The sequence below is a fragment of the Salvelinus alpinus genome, chromosome 8 (genome assembly GCF_045679555.1).
Source record: "Salvelinus alpinus chromosome 8, SLU_Salpinus.1, whole genome shotgun sequence".
NCBI classification, from domain to species: domain Eukaryota; kingdom Metazoa; phylum Chordata; class Actinopteri; order Salmoniformes; family Salmonidae; genus Salvelinus; species Salvelinus alpinus.
This window is the reverse complement of record NC_092093.1, coordinates 69,108,648-69,130,088: the sequence shown is the minus strand read 5'-3', so window position 1 is coordinate 69,130,088 and position 21,441 is coordinate 69,108,648. Positions and strand designations below refer to the sequence as shown.

Here is a 21,441-nt window from a genome sequence, read left to right as displayed (position 1 = left end):
TGCACACATGCACCGACATGCACACACACGTTATACAGCTGTCTCAGTGAGAACATAAAGGGGATTTGACTGTAGGGAAAAAATAAAAGCATGAAGGGCTGAAGGTTAAAAAGCATGACATGGAATGAGTGTGTTAAAACGACAGAAGTTGCCGTGGCTGAGGCCTGGAGGGACGAACCATTTTTTCGGAACCTTTATTCAGCCTAATCGCATCACACACACATACACGCACGCACCTTGTGTGTAGGCTTTAAGTGCTTTATTCGCCTCTTACCTTACAGCCTTGAAATACCTGTCCAATGTGGTTAGATGCAAGAGGCACAATGGTTGCCTGGCAACCAAACTCTCTACTTGCTGGGGGGGGTGAAGGTGAAGATAGATAGGGAGAGGAGAGAGGGTAAGATAAGTGAGGGTACGGAAGGAGGTAATGAGAGTGAGGGGATATGAGGAGAGGAGAGAGGGTAAGATAAGTGAGGGTGTGGAGGGGGTAAATGAGAGTGAGGGGATATGAGGAGAGGAGAGAGGGTAAGATAAGTGAGGGTGTGGAGGGGGTAAATGAGAGTGAGGGGATATGAGGAGAGGAGAGAGGGTAAGATAAGTGAGGGTGTGGAGGGGGTAAATGAGAGTGAGGGGATATGAGGAGAGGAGAGAGGGTAAGATAAGTGAGGGTGTGGAGGGGGTAAATGAGAGTGAGGGGATATGAGGAGAGGAGAGAGGGTAAGATAAGTGAGGGTGTGGAGGGGGTAAATGAGAGTGAGGGGATATGAGGAGAGGAGAGAGGGTAAGATAAGTGAGGGTGTGGAGGGGGTAAATGAGAGTGAGGGGATATGAGGAGAGGAGAGAGGGAAATTGGGGCGTCTTTGAACTGTATCAGAGAGGATCCAACCTTTGATCCTTCTGGAGCTCTGCAGGAAACAGGCATGTCACGGCAGGACATGATGTGTGCGTGCGTTACAGTATAATGACATCATTATTAACTATAAGAGTTATGGCTCTTGTATAGAGGGTCCTAATGCTGAATCCAATGCTATGTTAAGTATTGTTTTCAGTTATCCTGTTTTTCTTCTTTATTTCATTGTGTTCCAGCTCAATAGGTATCTGTCATATCAACACAGCAATTATACAGCAGCAATTATGTGAGTGGAGTTTAGGGTGGTTCAGGTGGAGAAGCATCGTTAGTGTAGACGTTGACTTAATTGGTGGGTGAACCCAACTGAAGATTCGTGTCTGTTCCGTCTACAGTCTTTATATTGAAACAACAGCTGCTGTAATGTGGTGTTATAGTCATCTGATGAAGGACCTAACAGGGATCACTGGTGTTATATTCATCTGATGAAGGACCTAACAGGGATCACTGGTGTTATATTCATCTGATGAAGGACCTAACAGGGATCACTGGTGTTATATTCATCTGGTGAAGGACCTAACAGGGATCACTGGTGTTATATTCATCTGGTGAAGGACCTAACAGGGATCACTGGTGTTGTAGTCATCTGGTGAATCACCTAACAGGGATCACTGGTGTTATATTCATCTGATGAAGGACCTAACAGGGATCACTGGTGTTATATTCATCTGATGAAGGACCTAACAGGGATCACTGGTGTTATATTCATCTGATGAAGGACCTAACAGGGATCACTGGTGTTATATTCATCTGGTGAAGGACCTAACAGGGATCACTGGTGTTATATTCATCTGATGAAGGACCTAACAGGGATCACTGGTGTTATATTCATCTGGTGAATCACCTAACAGGGATCACTGGTGTTATATTCATCTGGTGAAGGACCTAACAGGGATCACTGGTGTTGTAGTCATCTGGTGAATCACCTAACAGGGATCACTGGTGTTATATTCATCTGGTGAAGGACCTAACAGGGATCACTGGTGTTATATTCATCTGATGAAGGACCTAACAGGGATCACTGTGGTGTTGTAGTCATCTGGTGAATCACCTAACAGGGATCACTGGTGTTGTAGTCATCTGGTGAATCACCTAACAGGGATCACTGGTGTTGTAGTCATCTGGTGAATCACCTAACAGGGATCACTGGTGTTATATTCATCTGATGAAGGACTTAACAGGGATCACTGGTGTTATATTCATCTGATGAAGGACCTAACAGGGATCACTGTGGTGTTGTAGTCATCTGGTGAATCACCTAACAGGGATCATTGTGGTGTTGTAGTCATCTGGTGAAGGACCTAACAGGGATCACTGGTGTTATATTCATCTGATGAAGGACCTAACAGGGATCACTGGTGTTATATTCATCTGGTGAAGGACCTAACAGGGATCACTGGTGTTATATTCATCTGGTGAAGGACCTAACAGGGATCACTGGTGTTATATTCATCTGGTGAAGGACCTAACAGGGATCACTGGCGTTATATTCATCTGGTGAAGGACCTAACAGGGATCACTGGTGTTATATTCATCTGGTGAAGGACCTAACAGGGATCACTGGTGTTATATTCATCTGGTGAAGGACCTAACAGGGATCACTGGTGTTATATTAATCTGGTGAAGGACCTAACAGGGATCACTGGTGTTATATTCATCTGGTGAAGGACCTAACAGGGATCACTGGTGTTGTAGTCATCTGATGAAGGACTTAACAGGGATCACTGGTGTTATATTCATCTGATGAAGGACCTAACAGGGATCACTGGTGTTATATTCATCTGATGAAGGACCTAACAGGGATCACTGGTGTTATATTCATCTGGTGAATCACCTAACAGGGATCACTGTGGTGTTGTAGTCATCTGATGAAGGACCTAACAGGGATCACTGGTGTTATATTCATCTGATGAAGGACCTAACAGGGATCACTGTGGTGTGTGATTCATTTGTATTTATTTGTATTAATATTTTTGATTTTTTTTTAAACTAATTTTGAAGACATTTTAATATATCTGTCTGTGTATGTTCTGTAGGATGGATTTTTCAATGTGTGTAATTTATAGGGCGATTCTAACAAGTTTCTCTCTCCCTCTTTTGTTCTCTCTCTCTCTCTCTCTCTCTCTCTCTCTCTCTCTCTCTCTCTCTCTCTCTCTCTCTCTCTCTCTCTCTCTCTCTCCTACAGGATGGATACTCTCAGTATCACTTTGTTGGTTCTGCCTCTACGATAGAGAGAGACAGACAGAGACCCTACTCCTCCTCTCGCACCCCCTCTGTATCCCCCGTACGAACCTCACCCAACAACCGCTCAGGTCAGTGCTTGTGTGTGTGTATGTGTGTGTGTGTGTGTGTGTGTGTGTGTGTGTGTGTGTGTGTGTGTGTGTGTGTGTGTGTGTGTGTGTGTGTGTGTGTGTGTGTGTGTGTGTGTGTGTGTGTGTGTGTGTGTGTGTGTGTGTGTGTGTGTGTGTGTGTGTGTGTGTGTGTGTGTGTGTAAGCTGTCCTCTGTCACCCTGATAAACTCTTGCCTCCAACTTCCTCTCCCTTAAACAGGCCAATGAGCCAGAGAGCTATAGGAAGAGTGCATTATCATTATCCATTAGCATCAGTGCTAGCGTGCCTACGGGCTTTCAGACATGGTTAGCAATAGCCAATAGCACCAGGGCTAGCCTGCCTGTGGCTGTGCTTCCTCCACAGTGGATTTAGCCTGGTGATGAGGCAGAAAAGTGCTTTTCCTCCCTCTGGCTTAGTGGACTCTTTAACTGGCCCTGGCCTTAGCTTCAGAGCAACTAGCTTCCCTGCTTAATGGTGTGTATGTACGTGTATGTGTGTGTGTGTGTGTGTGTGTGTATGTGTGCGCACGCTTGTGCATGTGCGTATGTGCCTGTGTGTTCAATAGCTGTTCCATCTCAAGGTCAATGAAAAAAACATCACTATGTCTTGCCACTTCATTTCTCTGCACCTACTAAGAACAGTATTATAATGGCATACTGCAAGTGAGAGTGTGGTATAGTAGTGATAACAGTTCCCTGAGGAGTGAAGTCAGACATGATGACGTAAGTTGTAAGAGGAGGGGAAGATGAGTCTAACTTTGAATATTGACATTGAGAATCAGGAGCTTAGAGGGATATAGAAACCCTGCTCCCTCCTTTCCTCCATCCCTCACCTCCCTCCTTTCCTCCATCCCTCACCTCCCTCCTTTCCTCCATCCCTCACCTCCCTCCTTTCCTCCATCCCTCACCTCTCCCCTTTCCTCCATCCCTCACCTCCCTCCTTTCCTCCATCCCTCACCTCCCTCCTTTCCTCCATCCCTCACCTCTCTCCTTTCCTCCATCCCTCACCTCCCTCCTTTCCTCCATCCCTCACCTCCCTCCTTTCCTCCATCCCTCACCTCCCTCCTTTCCTCCATCCCTCACCTCCCTCCTTTCCTCCATCCCTCACCTCCCTCCACACATCTTCTCCTCCGACGTTCCTCTCCTCATTCTCCCTCTCCTTTATCACTCTATTCCTGCGTTGCATGGTTCTCTCGTTCTTCTGTTCCCCTGCTCTCCAGTACATGCTGTTCTGGATCTGCTACAACCATGTTTTCTAGCCTCTGAGACCGATCAAAGCAGATTGAGAGAGGGAGGGAGGGAGGGAAGAGGGTGAGAGAGAGATAGAGCGAGAGAGATGTGTGTGCGTCATCATCATTCAAATGTAGGACCTTGTCTGTTCTCTGTGATTAACACCAGCCAAGAGAGACCCTGACCTAGGGGCCCATGCACACACACTGTCTCTGTGGAACTGTAGTAAATGATAAGGGTTTCATGGCTGAACTGTTTCTCTCCTCAGACAATCTCAGAGTAACTGACTGATCCTGCTCACATGACTGTTCTAACTGTGAGTGTGTGTGTATGTTTGTGTGTGTGCATGTGCGTGCATGTGTCTCTGCAAGCGTGTGTGACCTTTCAAAGCCCCTAGGCGCTCACTGTACCATGCTGATAGCTCTCAGACCTGATCTCCATGGGTAACCGTATCTAACAGTGAAGAGCCTGGTCTCCGGGGTTACAGGATCTAACGGTGTTGTGTTACGGTAGTGATTATCCGTTTAACATAGTTGCTGTCACAGGGTTGTCACACTCCCCTCCCCTCTTCTCCCCTCCCCTGCCCGCCTTACCACACCCCTCCTCTCCTCTCCCCTCCTCTCCCCACCCCACCTCTCCCCTCTCCTCTCACCACCTCTCTCCTCCTTTCCCCTCACCCCTCCCATATCTCCCCTCCTCTCACCTCCTCTCCACTCCTCTCCACTCCTCTCCTCACCCCTCTTCTCCCCTCCTCAACCCTCCTCTCCCCACCCTTCCTCTCCCCTCCCCTCCCCTCCCCAACCCTACTCTCCCTTCCCATCTCCACCCTCCTCTCCCCACCCATCCCCTCTCTCCTCTCCCACCCATCCCCACCTCTCCTCTCCCCACCTCTCCCCTCCTCTCCTTCCTCTCCCCTCCTCTCCCCTCCCCTCCTCTCCTCTCCCACCCATCCCCACCTCTCCCCTCCTCTCCCCACCCATCCCCACCTCTCCTCTCCTCTCCCCACCCATCCCTCCTTTCCTCTCCTCTCCCACCCATCCCCACCTCTCCTCTCCCCACCCCTCCCCTCCTCTCCTCTCTCACCCATCCCCACCTCTCCCCTCCCCTCCTCTCCCCACCTCTCCTCTTCCCTCCCCTCCTCTCCCCTCCTCTCCCCTCCTCTCCCCACCTCTCCTCTTCCCTCCCCTCCTCTCCCCACCCCTCCTCTCCCCTCCTCTCCCCACCTCTCTTCTCCCCACCCCTCCTCTCCCCTCCTCTCCTCTCCCCACCCCTCCTCTCCCCACCTCTCCTCTTCCCTCCCCTCCTCTCCTCTCCCCACCTCTCCCCTCCTCTCCTCTCCCCACCCCTCCTCTCCCCACCCCTCCTCTTCCCTCCCCTCCTCTCCCCACCTCTCCTCTTCCCTCCCCTCCTCTCCTCTCCCCACCTCTCCCCTCCCCTCCTCTCCCCACCCCTCCTCTCCCCACCTCTCCTCTTCCCTCCCCTCCTCTCTCCTCCTCTCCCCTCCTCTCCCCACCTCTCCTCTTCCCTCCCCTCCCCTCCTCTCCCCACCCCTCCTCTCCCCTCCTCTCCTCTCCCCACCCCTCCTCTCCCCACCTCTCCTCTTCCCTCCCCTCCTCTCCTCTCCCCACCTCTCCCCTCCTCTCCTCTCCCCACCCCTCCTCTCCCCAGCTCTCCTCTTCCCTCCCCTCCCCTCCTCTCCCCTCCTCTCCCCTCCTCTCCCCACCTCTCCTCTTCCCTCCCCTCCCCTCCTCTCCCCTCCTCTCCCCACCCCTCCTCTCCCCTCCTCTCCTCTCCCCACCCCTCCTCTCCCCACCTCTCATCTTCCCTCCCCTCCTCTCTCCTCCTCTCCCCTCCTCTCCCCACCTCTCCTCTCCCCACCTCTCCCCTCCTCTCCTCTCCCCACCCCTCCTCTCCCCACCCCTCCTCTTCCCTCCCCTCCTCTCCCCACCTCTCCTCTTCCCTCCCCTCCCCTCCTCTCCCCCCTCTCCCCTCCCCTCCTCTCCCCACCCCTCCTCTCCCCACCTCTCCTCTTCCCTCCCCTCCTCTCTCCTCCTCTCCCCTCCTCTCCCCACCTCTCCTCTTCCCTCCCCTCCCCTCCTCTCCCCACCCCTCCTCTCCCCTCCTCTCCTCTCCCCACCCCTCCTCTCCCCACCTCTCCTCTTCCCTCCCCTCCTCTCCTCTCCCCACCTCTCCCCTCCTCTCCTCTCCCCACCCCTCCTCTCCCCACCTCTCCTCTTCCCTCCCCTCCCCTCCTCTCCCCTCCTCTCCCCACCTCTCCTCTTCCCTCCCCTCCCCTCCTCTCCCCACCTCTCCTCTTCCCTCCCCTCCCCTCCTCCCCTCTCCCCTCCTCTCCCCACCCCTCCTCCTCCCCACCTCTCCCCTCCCCTCCTCTCCCCACCCCTCCTCTCCCCACCTCTCCTCTTCCCTCCCCTCCTCTCCCCACCTCTCCTCTTCCCTCCCCTCCTCTCCCCTCCTCTCCCCACCTCTCCTCTTCCCTCCCCTTCCCTCCTCTACCCACCTCTCCTCTTCCCTCCCCTCCTCTCCCCACCTCTCCTCTTCCCTCCCCTCCTCTCTCCTCCTCTCCCCTCCTCTCCCCACCTCTCCTCTTCCCTCCCCTCCTCTCCCCACCTCTCCTCTTCCCTCCCCTCCTCTCCCCTCCTCTCCCCTCCTCTCCCCACCTCTCCTCTTCCCTCCCCTCCCCTCCTCTCCCCACCTCTCCTCTTCCCTCCCCTCCTCTCCTCATCTCTCTATTGTTCTAGTAAGGAACAGTACGTTGTGTATGTTTCTATTAGGTTATTTATATTTATATAATGCTGTAGTCTTTTAGGGATGAACATGCTACTTAAAGCCTTCTCTGATCTGGATGGTTTAATACAGTGTAGGTGAGCAGTTTATATTATGTATGAAGTATACACTTGATAAGAGTGTACCCAAACAAGGGCACTGCGTTCATCCACCTCTGGCCTGCTCGCCTCCCTACCTCTGAGGAAGTACAGTTCCCGCTCAGCCCAGTCAAAACTGTTCGCTGCTCTGGCACCCCAATGGTGGAACAAACTCCCTCACGACGCCAGGTCAGCGGAGTCAATCACCACCTTCCGGAGACACCTGAAACCCCACCTCTTTAAGGAATACCTAGGATAAGATAAAGTAATCCTTCTAACCCCCCCCCCCCCCCTTAAAAGAGTTAGATGCACTATTGTAAAGTGGTTGTTCCACTGGATATCATAAGGTGAATGCACCAATTTGTAAGTCGCTCTGGATAAGAGCGTCTGCTAAATGACTTAAATGTAAATGTAAATAAGAGTGTTTAGGTAAGCAGTATCATAGACTGTAGTGTGTGAGTAAGCATTTTCAGGGGACTGTAAGAGGAGATCACATGCCCCCTGTGAGTGAGTGTCTGTATGTTCGTGTGTGAGTAAGGGTTTTCAAGGGAATTACTGTGTGCTACTCTGACCTGCAGGAGACGACCTTCATGCTGTCACACTAAACATACCTAATGATGAATAATGTGTGTGTGTGTGATTGTGTGTGTCTGACCGGTGTGTGTGTGATACAGTAAGCGCCCCGGCCTCTCCCAGAGAGATGATGAGTATGAAGGATCGCAAGCCCGAAAACGACTCCACGGCAACCAACGCAGGTTTCCACAGCAACAAAGGAGAGCACACATCCCGGAAAGACGCCATGGCAGGTGTGTGAGAGGAAATATAAAGAATAGATTATTACTTTCTATCTACGCATCTCTTTCCGCCATTCTCCCCCCTCTCTCTCCCCCTCACTCTCTCTCCCCCTCACTCTCTCTCCCCCTCCCTCTCTCTCCCCTCCCTCTCTCTCCCCCTCCCTCTCTCTCCCCCCTCCCTCTCTCTCCCCCTCCCTCTCTCTCCCCCATCCCTCTCTCTCTCTCCCCTTCCCTCCCTCCCTCTCCCCCTCCCTCTCTCTCTCCTCCTCCCTCTCTCCCCCCTCTCTCTCTCTCCCCATCCCTCTCTCTCTCTCTCCTTCCCTCCCTCCCTCCCTCTCCCCCTCCCTCTCTCTCTCCTCCTCCCTCTCTCCCCCTCTCTCTTTCCCCCTCCCTCTCTCTCTCCCCCTCCCTCTCTCTCTCCCCCTCCCTCTCTCTCTCCCCTCTCTCTCCCCTCCCTCTTTCTCTCCCCCCTCTCTCTCTCTCCCCCCTCTCTCTCTCCTCCTCCCTCTCTCTCTCCCCCTCCCTCTCTCTCCCTCCTCCCTCTATCCATTGCTGAGTTTTTCTCATATAATAACCTCAATAGATCACGAATAAAAGAATGTCCAGGACAAAGGTTTGAGTTCTCGAATCAAAGGGTTTATTCTGAAACTCAACAGGCTACTGTATGGCTGTAGCCTACGCCAGGTACATCTGTATAATACATCAATCATCAACAATTCGCTATCTCACTTGTCCATCGCCTCAGTCAAGACCTGCCACTTCCAGAATCCTACATTTGTTTTAGTTTTGTTTTCAAAGCATCTTTGATATTGTCTTTGTAATGAGAGTGCTATATAAAATACATCTATTATTATTATTATTATTGTAATATACAGGTAACTGCAGTAAATGATGGTTCTGGTGGCTCTGTTGTGGTCTACCCCTTAGAGGACAAGGTAAACGCCAATACAGCCATTCTGACTGATCATTTTTATCCTGATGGGAGTGGTCTCTTCCAGGATGACAGTGCCTTCATCCACAGGGCACAAGTGGTCACTGAATGGTTTGATGAGCATGAAAAATATGTAAACCTTATGCCATGGTGGATAGATTTCAACCCAAATGAACACTTATGAGAGATTCTGGAGCGGTGCCTGAGACAGCGTTTTCCACCACCATCAACAAAACACCAAATGATGGTATTTCTCGTGGAAGAATGGTGTTGCATCCCTCCAATAGAGTTCCAGACACTTGTAGAATTGATGCCAAGGTGCATTGATGCTGTTCTGGCTCGTGGTGGCCCGTGGAGGCTCGTGGAGGCTCGTGGAGGCTCGTGGAGGCCCGTGGTGGCCCAACACCCCTTTATTTTGGCAGTTTCCTGTAGCTCTCTTAACTTATTAAGAGGCATTCACTAATTACTATTTTTGACTTACATTCTGTATAGACATTTTCTCACTAATTAATTGTGCGACTTAAAGGCTGATGTTATTTTCACCAGATTCTCTGACATGTTCTCAGGCTGATGTTATTTTCACCAGATTCTCTGACATGTTCTCAGGCTGATGGTGTTTTCATCAGAAGTTCTGACATGTTTTCAGGCTAAAGGCTGATGGTGTTTTCATCAGAAGTTCTGACATGTTTTCAGGCTGAAGGCTGATGGTGTTTTCATCAGAAGTTCTGACATGTTTTCAGGCTGAAGGCTGATGGTGTTTTCATCAGAAGTTCTGACATGTTTTCAGGCTGAAGGCTGATGGTGTTTTCATCAGAAGTTCTGACATGTTTTCAGGCTAAAGGCTGATGGTGTTTTCATCAGAAGTTCTGACATGTTTTCAGGCTGAAGGCTGATGGTGTTTTCATCAGAAGTTCTGACATGTTTTCAGGCTGAAGGCTGATGGTGTTTTCATCAGAAGTTCTGACATGTTTTCAGGCTGAAGGCTGATGGTGTTTTCATCAGAAGTTCTGACATGTTTTCAGGCTAAAGGCTGATGTTGTTTTCATCAGAAGTTCTGACATGTTTTCAGGCTGAAGGCTGATGGTGTTTTCATCAGAAGTTCTGACATGTTTTCAGGCTGAAGGACACATTCTCTCTTTAATATACTTATTCTTTCTCACACTTCTTCTCCATCTATTTCTCTCAGTCTTTGTCTTTCTTTCTGTCTTTCTTTCCTTCTCTCTCTCAATTCATTTCAAAGGGCTTTTATTGGCATGGGAAACACATGTTTACATTGCCAAAGCTATTGAAATAAACAATTTAAAAAATACCAATAAACATTACACTCACAAATGTTCTCTCCCTCTCTCTCTCTCTGTCTCTCTCTCTGACACGCTCTCTTTATCTTTCTCTTTCTCTCTCACACTCTCTCACACTCTCTGACACCGTCTCTCTCTCTCTCACACACTCTCTCTCTCTCTGACACCGTCTCTCTCTTCTTTCAGTCCAAATCTCCTGTGGAACATCCACGTTGTTCCGGAAATCTTATGTAACTGCTAATGACGACATTAAACACAACCAGGTGAGCTACAGTACTACAAACACACACCCGCACACAAATACACACATGTGCATGCAGGCATGCACATACACACACACTAACATTGCTGCACGCACACACAGACACGCACAGATTTTTATGGCACGTCTTGTTAGCAAGTTACCTCCTTGGCATCTGGTGCCATGGTGATGGTTGTCATGGTTGCGTCTTCAGGAAGGTGGAGGTTCTGATAAGCTCTGATGTGTTCCGGAATCTTCACCAATGCCCCGCCCACAAACTGGAGAGCGTGAAACCGTGGAAACCTGAAACCACACCTCGCGCTTATCCAATTAAAAACCTTATCTTATCACCTCAGATGAAGTTAGACCAATTAAACGGCTCTGTGAAATGTGTCAACGTAAACTTAATACAGCCTCAATTTTGGAAGATGAAACTAACTGTATAGTTTCTGAGGTGTGATGAGTTTTTATTTCCTCTCCAGATCCCTCCTCAGCCCATGACCATAGCTCCGCAGGCAGACTGCTCCTCTACACCTATAAAAGACTACGACACGTTCCCTCCATCCCTCCCTCCAACCTTCCCTCCGCCGCAGAACCCCGGCCGCATGCTGGATGACTCCTTCTTCGAGCCTCCAGACCAGCCCCTCCCCCAGCCCCCGTCTCAGGCTGCCACTGACCTCCGGATGCACCTGGGCCTCAAATCCACTGGCAACTACGTGGACTTCTACTCTGCATCCCGGCCCTACTCCGAACTCAACTACGAGACCAGCCACTACCCGGCTTCGCCTGACTCCTGGGTCTAGAGACAGGAGTCACAACTTATCTCTGGTCCTGGAGAGACATAGGCTTGTGCAGGCTTTAGCTCCAGCCTTGCAGTAACAACACCTGATTCAAGTAATTGAAGTGTTATGAACAGTTGTTTTTAGGATATTAGGTTTATTAGTGCTGGGCTGGAACAAAAGCCTCCATGGTCCTGTAGCTCTCCAGGACTGGGAGTGAAAACACTGGTGTAGAGTAAGGTGGGAGTGGGAGTGGGAGGTTAATATTAGTTACTAACCGCAGCAGAGATTGAGGGGGTAGAGGAGGGAGGTGCCAGGGGGTTGTTAGGGACTGAGGCGTGAAGAGAGACTGCATGTGCATGAATACCACAATACATTTTCTTTCTACCAGTTCAGTTTGTTCAAAGCTTGTTCCACTGGGAAAGTGAATGTATGGATATGTCAAAAGGGAGAGAAAGAACGAGAGAGGGAGAGAGACAGAGGAAAGAAAGAGAAAGAGAAAAGAGAGAGAGAGAGTGAAGGCCTTGACGGAAAGAAAGAGAAAGAGAGAGAGTGAAGGCCTTGACGGAAAGAAAGAGAAAGAGAGAGAGAGTGAAGGCCTTGACGGAAAGAAAGCGAGAAAACAAGTGAATGATGACGGAGGGCTCTTACATTGACCTTCAGAAAGGAGGAGAAGAGACGAGGAGAAATGGAGGAGAGAAAGAGTGGCGGTGAGGGTTCTTTGGCCAGTCGGGATGAAAAGCCACAGAACAGAGAAGGGAGAGAGGGATGAGTGGAAAACACCAAGCTCAAGGCAGGAGTGGATGTTTACAGGAAAAACTAAGGGAGCAGCTTTCCACCCATTCATTACATTGACTTCTGACTTTCACCTTTCTATGGAATGTCCTCTATTCAAGAAGACTCTTCCAGCCATTTTATTTTCACATATTTTTTATTTGTATTTTTTTAAGTTGTGGATGTATAGTATTTTTGGTGTACAGTACAGTACAGTGACAGTTGAGAGACTTGTGTGGTATTGTGTATATTACACGAGTCACTAGCGACCGACCACTGCATACTGTTAGTCTGTAACAGGAGAGGCTGAGAAGAAAACACACACCATTTGGAACAATGTCTATCAATGATCACTGTCTCCCTTTCCCACACCACATCTGTTCGAACTGCCAGTGGTTGACTAGCAGTATTGTCTGTTCTCTGATCACGAAAAATGTCTGTCCAAAGCAGTTCAAGACCGACTACAACACCGATGACATCATTCCACACTCCTTCTTGACAGACTGCTTTTTCACTGCCTAAACAATTAGATGTAGATATTTGAAATATATGTTTCTTGTTTCTCCGTTTCCACACTCTGATATTTTATTTTGAAGATGGTTTTGTCATCCACAGTTACATGATACAATCTGTCCCTTGTACAAGAACCAACCTTCTGCTTTCTAAGACGTTCTACTAGGTTGTACGTACCACCACTGTACATTAGAGAGAGAAGTGACATTGTGCCAAACTTTGCCCTCTCTGGTTCCAGCCCTAGACTGGAGGATGTATGCGACTCTCAGTTGACGTTTACAGACCATGACCAGTCATTCTCTCTCTTGTTTGTAACTGCTTTGGTTCCTAACTGTGTTTTGATGGGAGTAAGCTATACACTACCTACAGAGGGGTATCACTATAGAAAGGGATACGTACGTCTCCTTCTTAAATGAACAGACCTGCCTATGTTAGTTGAGCGTGTATGTGTGTGCGTGTGTGTGTGTGTGTGTGCATGTGCGCATTTGGGTGTGTGTCTTGATCAATGTCTGAAAGAAGAGGCATCCCTCCAGATAAGAGTCAGATTTTACAAAACACAACCCAAAGCAAAATTCACTAGACTGACATGTCCATATAGAATGAATGACAAATCTATATATACAGAGCCTTCAGAAAGTGTTCATACCCCTTGACTTGTTCCACATTTAGTTGTTACAGCCTGAATTCAACATGGATTAAATATTTTTTTTCTCACCCATCTACACACAATACCCCATAATGACAGTGAAAACAGGTTTTTAGAAATGTTTGCAAATGTGTCGAAAATGAAATACAGAAATATCTCACACCATTGGCAACGATTGTGAGTCTTTCTGGGTAAGTCTAAGAGCTTTACACACCTGGATTGTGCAACATTATACCCATTATTCTTTTTGAAATTCTTCCAGCCCTGTCAAATGTGTTTTCAAGTCTGCCACAGATTATTTATTTGTATTTATTTTTCCCACCCTTTTTCTCCCCAATTACGATCTTGTTTCATCGCTGCAACTCCCCAATGGGCTCTGAAAAGGTGAAGGTTGAGTCATGTGTCCTCCGTAACATGACCCGCCAAATTGCGCTCCTTAACACCCGCCCGCTTAACCCGGAAGCCAGCTGCACCAATGTGTCAGAGGAAACACCGTTCAACTGACAACGGAAGTCAGCTGGCAGGCGCCCGGCCTGCCACAAGGCATCGCTTAGAGCGTGATGAACCAAGTAAAGCCCCCCCCCCCCCGGCCAAACCCTCCCCTAACCCGGACGACACTGGGCCAATTGTGTGCCAGCCTATGGGACTCCCGGTCACGGCCGGTTGTGACACAGCCTGGGATTGAACCCAGGTCTGTAATGTCTGTAGTGACACCTCAAGCGGCACTCGGGAGGCCCCCTGCCATAGATAAGTTGATTTTAGTCAAAACTGTAACTTGGCCATTCATGAACATTCAATGTCTTCTTGGTAAGCAATTGTATTGTAGATTTGGCATGGTGTTTTAGGTTATTATCCTGCTGAAAGGGGAATTAATCTCCCAGTGTCTGGTGGAAAGCAGACTGAATCAGGTTTTCCTCTAGGATTTTGCCTGTGCTTATCTCCAGTCCGTTTATTTTTTATCCTGAAAAACTCCCCAGTCCTTAACGATTACAAGCATACCCATAACATGATGCAGCCACCACTATGCTTGCAAATATGGAGCATGGTACTCAGTAATGTATTGTATTGAATTTGCCCCAAACATAACACCTTGTATTCAGGACAAAAAGTTAATTGCTTTGCCATATTACTTTAGTGCCTTGTTGCAAACAGGATGCATGTTTTGGAAGGCTGCCTTCTTTTCACTCTGTTAATTAGGTTAGTATTGTGGAGTAACTACAATGTTGTTGATCCATCCTCAGTTTTCTCCTATCACAGCCATTAAACACTGTACTGTTTTAACTTCACAATTGGCCTCATGGGGATATCCCTGAGCGGTTTCCTTCCTCTCCGGCAGCTAAGTTAGGAAGGATTTTCTTTGTAATGACTGGGTGTATTGATACACCATCCAAAGTGTAATTAATAACTTCATCATGCTCAAAGGGATATTCAATGTGTGTTTTTTTAACCCATCTACCAATAGCTGCCCTTCTTTGTGAGGCATTGGAAAACCTCCCTGGTCTTTGTGGTTGAATCTGTGTTTGAAATTCACTGCTCGACTGAGGGACCTTATAGATAATTGTATGTGTGGGGTACAGAAATTAGGTAGACATTCAAAAATAATGTTAAACACTATTATTGTATACAGAGGGAGTCCATGCAACTTATTGTGACTTGTTAAGTACTTTTGAACTTATTTAGGCTTGCCATAACAAAGAGGTTGAATACAGTGGAGGCTGCTGAATGGAGGACGGCTCATAATAGTGGCTGGAACGGCACTATTGGAATGACATCAAACACATAGAAACCATGTGTTTGATACCATTCCACTTATTCCACAACAGCTATTACCACAAGTCCATCCTCCCCAATTAAGCTGCCACCAACCTCCTGTGGTTGAATACTTATTAACTCAAGACATTTAAGCTTTTCATGTTTTATTAATTTGTTAAAAAATAATTGAAAAACATCATTCCACATTATGGGTTATTGTGTGTAGGCCAGTGACAAAAAAAAACAATTTAATCCATTTTAAATTCAGGCGGTAACACAACAAAATGTGGAAAAAGTCAAGGGGTGTGAATACTTTTCTGAAGACACTGCATATATATATATATATACAATGGTATCAAACACATGGTTTATATGTGTTTGATGTCATTCCATATATATATATATATATACACTGCTCAAAAAAATAAAGGGAACACTTAAACAACACAATGTAACTCCAAGTCAATCACACTTCTATGAAATCAAACTGTCCACTTAGGAAGCAACACTGATTGACAATAAATTTCACATGCTGTTGTGCAAATGGAATAGACAAAAGGTGGAAATTATAGGCAATTAGCAAGACACCCCCAAAAAAGGAGTGCTTCTGCAGGTGGTGACCACAGACCACTTCTCAGTTCCTATGCTTCCTGGCTGATGTTTTGGTCACTTTTGAATGCTGGCGGTGCTCTCACTCTAGTGGTAGCATGAGACGGAGTCTACAACCCACACAAGTGGCTCAGGTAGTGCAGTTCATCCAGGATGGCACATCAATGCGAGCTGTGGCAAAAAGGTTTGCTGTGTCTGTCAGCGTAGTGTCCAGAGCATGGAGGCGCTACCAGGAGACAGGCCAGTACATCAGGAGACGTGGAGGAGGCCGTAGGAGGGCAACAACCCAGCAGCAGGACCGCTACCTCCGCCTTTGTGCAAGGAGGTGCACTGCCAGAGCCCTGCAAAATGACCTCCAGCAGGCCACAAATGTGCATGTGTCTGCTCAAACGGTCAGAAACAGACTCCATGAGGGTGGTATGAGGGCCCGACGTCCACAGGTGGGGGTTGTGCTTACAGCCCAGCACCGTGCAGGACATTTGGCATTTGCCAGAGAACACCAAGATTGGCAAATTCGCCACTGGCGCCCTGTGCTCTTCACAGATGAAAGCAGGTTCACACTGAGCACATGAGCACATGTGACAGACGTGACAGAGTCTGGAGACGCCGTGGAGAATGTTCTGCTGCCTGCAACATCCTCCAGCATGACCGGTTTGGCGGTGGGTCAGTCATGGTGTGGGGTGGCATTTCTTTGTGGGGCCGCACAGCCCTTCATGTGCTCGCCAGAGGTAGCCTGACTGCCATTAGGTACCGAGATGAGATCCTCAGACCCCTTGTGAGACCATATGCTGACATATGCACATTTGTGGCCTGCTGGAGGTCATTTTGCAGGGCTCTGGCAGTGCACCTCCTTGCACAAAGGCGGAGGTAGCGGTCCTGCTGCTGGGTTGTTGCCCTCCTACGGCCTCCTCCACGTCTCCTGATGTACTGGCCTGTCTCCTGGTAGCGCCTCCATGCTCTGGACACTACGCTGACAGACACAGCAAACCTTTTTGCCACAGCTCGCATTGATGTGCCATCCTGGATGAACTGCACTACCTGAGCCACTTGTGTGGGTTGTAGACTCCGTCTCATGCTACCACTAGAGTGAGAGCACCGCCAGCATTCAAAAGTGACCAAAACATCAGCCAGGAAGCATAGGAACTGAGAAGTGGTCTGTGGTCACCACCTGCAGAAGCACTCCTTTTTTGGGGGTGTCTTGCTAATTGCCTATAATTTCCACCTTTTGTCTATTCCATTTGCACAACAGCATGTGAAATTTATTGTCAATCAGTGTTGCTTCCTAAGTGGACAGTTTGATTTCATAGAAGTGTGATTGACTTGGAGTTACATTGTGTTGTTTAAGTGTTCCCTTTATTTTTTTGAGCAGTGTATATATATACTTTTTATGTGCAGGTGTTGGTGTTACTAAAAGCAACAATGTTTTATGGAGAGAAAAAAAACGTGTACAATATGACTCTGTTCACGTGACTGTACTGATGATGACGATGATGATGAAGTTTGGACCTCCTGTTGAGAAGACAGCTCGGTTCCAATATCCACATTGCATACTAGTTATTTGGCCATACATTCTAAGCAGTAGGCTAGAGTGGATATTGGAACGTAGCAGAACCAACAGAACCTAGCTGATGATAGTGATGATGTTGACACTATGGTGCGCGTTGTGATGTCGTGTGTCCTGGCTTATTAGAAGACCTTACTGAGTGTGGATGCTACCTTTAACACCAGGTAAATAAAAGACTCTTTGCAATCTATTCTACCTATTCAACATTTATTTCACCAGCTAAGTCATGGAGATTTTTTTTTATAATTCACATTTGATTAATTACTTTGGTACTTTTTCAAAGTCATATAAGTCACTGAACTTTCAAGAGAACTTGAACTTCTTCAAAAAGTGAAAGCCAAGGTCGACAGTGACAATTAAAAACTCCCTTGAGGTTGGAAGAAACATTGAGTTGCCGGGGCATAAGTACAGGGGATGTTTAGACAGTAGTTCATCATTTTAACCCAACCTGGGCCAATCCTTTTCTATCACATCCTACCACATTTACCCAGATCTAAGATTGTTTTTTATCCTAATCAGGACCGCTATTTCCCTGCTACTTCTGTGTCTGTGTGTGTGTGTGTGTGTGTGTGTCCACGTCCTGAAAGCTATTTCCCTGCTGCCCTGCAGATAAATCACATGCCACATGGTGTTATCTCCCTGACAGGCTCCACTGACAAGCAGCTGATTACATCTGGACTCATAAACACCTCCATTGGAGAATGGGCCAGCAGACATGTTGTTACATGTCCAACTGAAAATAGGCTCTGTCATAATGTGGATAGCTTACAAATGTAACCACAGACCTGATGCATTCTAGCCATGCATACACTGACTATGGAGTAATAGACATGTTTCAAATAGAATGATAATCCCTTACATACCACTCTATAGATGAATAACAACAGTGACAAGATATAGACAGACCCTTTAACTCTCCTGGTACTTTCCCCCTGCAGTCACCTTTGATTAATTTCATCAGAGAGCTAGGTGCCTGTTTACAAAGCCAGCCTGGAAATGTTTCAGAAGAGCAGAAGAAGGAGGTGGTGGCACTTTGACAGTTGACTAGAACTCATTTCCTTGCTGTGATCCAATGTAGTGCTCCACGATAACTGTATTATCATGATTATTACCCTTCACAATAATTAGACACGTTAGACACTGTCAGAGAAAGTAGTCCCACAGGTGGTGGTAATGTGGCATGAAAATAGCTCTTCAATTTCACCTCCATTTTATGCCTCAAACACGGCAGAGACAGACACCGCCGGGGACATGGTACCACGCTGTACTGTTCCTCTCTGCTCTGCTGCTCGCCTCTGCCCATCGAGCCGTGGCAAACCTCGGGCACAGAGGAGGTGTGTGTGTGGATGGGTGTGTGCATGTGCATGCGTCAAGGGTGAAATTGTGGTTTAGATATTTGGGGGGCGAACAGTGGATGGGGTGTCCAGGGGGTCCTCTCCCATATAAGTTTTAGATTTTAAAACACATTTCCTGCAATTATACACAGTATAAGTGGAAGGATAAGTGGAAGGCCTCCCCAACCCCCCCCCCCAAAAATTGAAATATTTTATTTTTGGTGGGTACGGGGAGACTGTTTTTTTTGGGGGGGCAACACCTAACTTCCTGCAACTCAACACACTTTGCAGAGAGAAACACTTGCAATTTTACAGCTAATTTCTTGCAATTCTACACATTTTGCCATGGGGCAGAGAACAATTTGCTGTTTTTTATAGCTCATCTCATGCTTTTCTTCACATTTTGCCATGAGGATATTTTTTTGCAGTTTTAAAGCAAATTTTCTGCTACTCTATACACATTTTGCCATGAGACTGAGGGAAAATGCCGTTTTAAAGTAACTGTCCACTAAAAATCTCACTTTTAAAAGTTAATATTCTGTTAACTCCGACCCAGATAATGTTGTTGACTCATCCTATGCTCATATTTGTGGCCAAAGCAAAATTGGAGAAAAACCACTTCAAAAACGCCACCTCAAACTTGTATCTCAAACATCTCAAACAAAAATTCTTGCTATTTCCTCATAGAGGATGATCTGGCCAAACAGCGGTCTACACTACCCACACCATTCCGACACAGAAAAGCTGCTTTTTAATTACAGGTAATATTTCATAGAAATGTTGAAAAACTGGACAAAACTGTTACTTTAAAGGTTGACTTTGGGCAAAAATGCTAAAAATAACATCTTTAAACTGTATAACTGATCAATACACCATCATACCAGATCATTGAATGCTTAAAAAACAAAATTAATTTGGCTACAGAAGTGCCACTTCTGTACAAAGACAAATCCTGTGAATGACGTCAACGCTTACTGGAAGAGTTACTGGCTAGCTACAAAGTGGCAAACTTAGCTAACAAACTAGCTACTTGGGTCATGGTGCGCATGACAAGAATGACACATCGATGAACCACCAAAGGCACACCCCATTTCTGTTAGAAAATTGAGAAAGAAGAGGAGTTGGACCATTTTTTCGCACCCAAAGTCGATAGTTAAAGTTCATTTCCTGCAATTCTACACATTTTGCCATTGCTTTTGACGTGTTTGTATGCTATCTGGGGGGGCCCACAAGCCGAAACACTTTTGACATAAATGATTGGGGGGGAACAAACCAAACTGCTCTGAATATTGGGGGGGGGGACATGCCCCCCCATTCCCCATGGAAATTTCACCTATGGCATGCACATATGTGTGTGTGCACGTGTGGTGGTTCAGTCTAGAGGGTTTGAAACGAAACCTATTTCTGATTCAACAAAGATGAGCATTCAGCAGTGTGCCTCAGATACAGACAGACAGACCTAACAACATTATGTATGAGAAACAGAATTCTAATCCGCTTTAGGACCGAGGTAGGCAGAGAGATAGATACAGAGAGAGTCAGACGGAGCAGGACAGAGGGAGGTAGCGAGAGAGAGAGAAGGGGGAGAAAGAAAGGGTAGCTGAGAGAAAGGAGAGAAGAGGGGGACTAAAAGAAGAGAAAGACAGCAGCAGTGAGAAAGAGGAGCCCAGACTCCTCTGTGTGATTCGTTTGGGGCCATGTTAGAAACCCTGACGGTTCCATTTGAGCTCTGCCTGGGAACCTGGCGTCGGGCGCATACCATAAGAATGATTAATGTCGATGATGAGCTAAATACAAAACCAGCCTTGCTATGCACCGCACCTAACCTCTGTAAGCTGTGACTGGCAGGGAATGGTTTGGACCTAAACAGCGGTTTTAGCCTGGTGTTCACTACATGCCAGATGCCACAGTAAAGGGGACACATTTAGTAGGCCAATCATACCGCTATTACTTTTTGAATATGACACAATGAATATTAGTAAATGTCATCATTGTGTCCCTCCCTCTCCTCCTACTCCACACATAGAAGTACACACCATGAGGTGTCCTGTCAGATGGAATCTCCTCACCCTGAATGAAGCATGACAGTACAGTAGTGTTACCCATTGGAGACACGGATAGACAGTTATTCTTTACCGTTGCAGAAACTAGTCTTTGGTTTTAGCCTGCTGTGAACCCATACCCCCTACAGAGAGAGAGAGACAGAGAGAGAGCGAGAGAAAGAACGTGTGTTCTTGTCAGATGAGGCATAGTCACTAACTTGTGACGTCCCCATTCTGTCTCTATGTAAACCATCACAAAGAGAACTTCTCCCAGCCCCCCAAAAACACACACATAGCAATCGTTCTGGGACTTTGTGTTTGTCTTTAGCGGCGTCACTTGAGTGGGTTGAGTCGCTGACGTGATCTTCCTGTTTGGGTTGGCGCCCCCCCTTGGGTTGTGCCGTGGCGGAGATCTTTGTGGGCTATACTCGGCCTTGTCTCAGGATGTAAGTTGGTGGATGAAGATATCCCTCTAGTGGTGTGGGGGCTGTGCTTTGGCAAAGTGGGTGGGGTTATATCCTGCCTGTTTGGCCCTGTCCGGGGGTATCATTGGATGGGGCCACAGTGTCTCCTGACCCCTCCTGTCTCAGCCTCCAGTATTTATGCTGCAGTAGTTTGTGTCGGGGGGCGAGGGTCAGTCTGTTATATCTGGAGTACTTCTCCTGTCTTATCCGGTGTCCTGTGTGAATTTAAGTATGCTCTCTCTAATTCTCTCTTTCTTTCTTTCTTTCTCTCTCTCGGAGGACCTGAGCCCTATGACCATGCCTCAGGACTACCTGGCATGATGACTCCTTGCTGTCCCCTGGAGCTGCTGC

At 47.6% G+C, this 21,441-nt stretch overlaps 1 protein-coding gene across 1 annotated transcript in view; it reads left to right on the top strand.

Moving 5' to 3' along the window:
- The window catches only part of LOC139583600 (catenin delta-2-like), a 400,634-nt gene extending 385,125 nt beyond the window's left edge, over window positions 1-15,509 (top strand). Inside the window, exons 22-25 of the mRNA XM_071414857.1 lie at window positions 3,093-3,219; window positions 8,024-8,155; window positions 10,559-10,635; window positions 11,096-15,509. Coding sequence (XP_071270958.1) covers window positions 3,093-3,219; window positions 8,024-8,155; window positions 10,559-10,635; window positions 11,096-11,416 — 657 coding nt within the window. The 3' untranslated portion in view covers window positions 11,417-15,509. The remainder of the gene's footprint in view (window positions 1-3,092; window positions 3,220-8,023; window positions 8,156-10,558; window positions 10,636-11,095) is intronic.
- The last annotated feature ends 5,932 nt before the right edge of the window (window positions 15,510-21,441 follow it).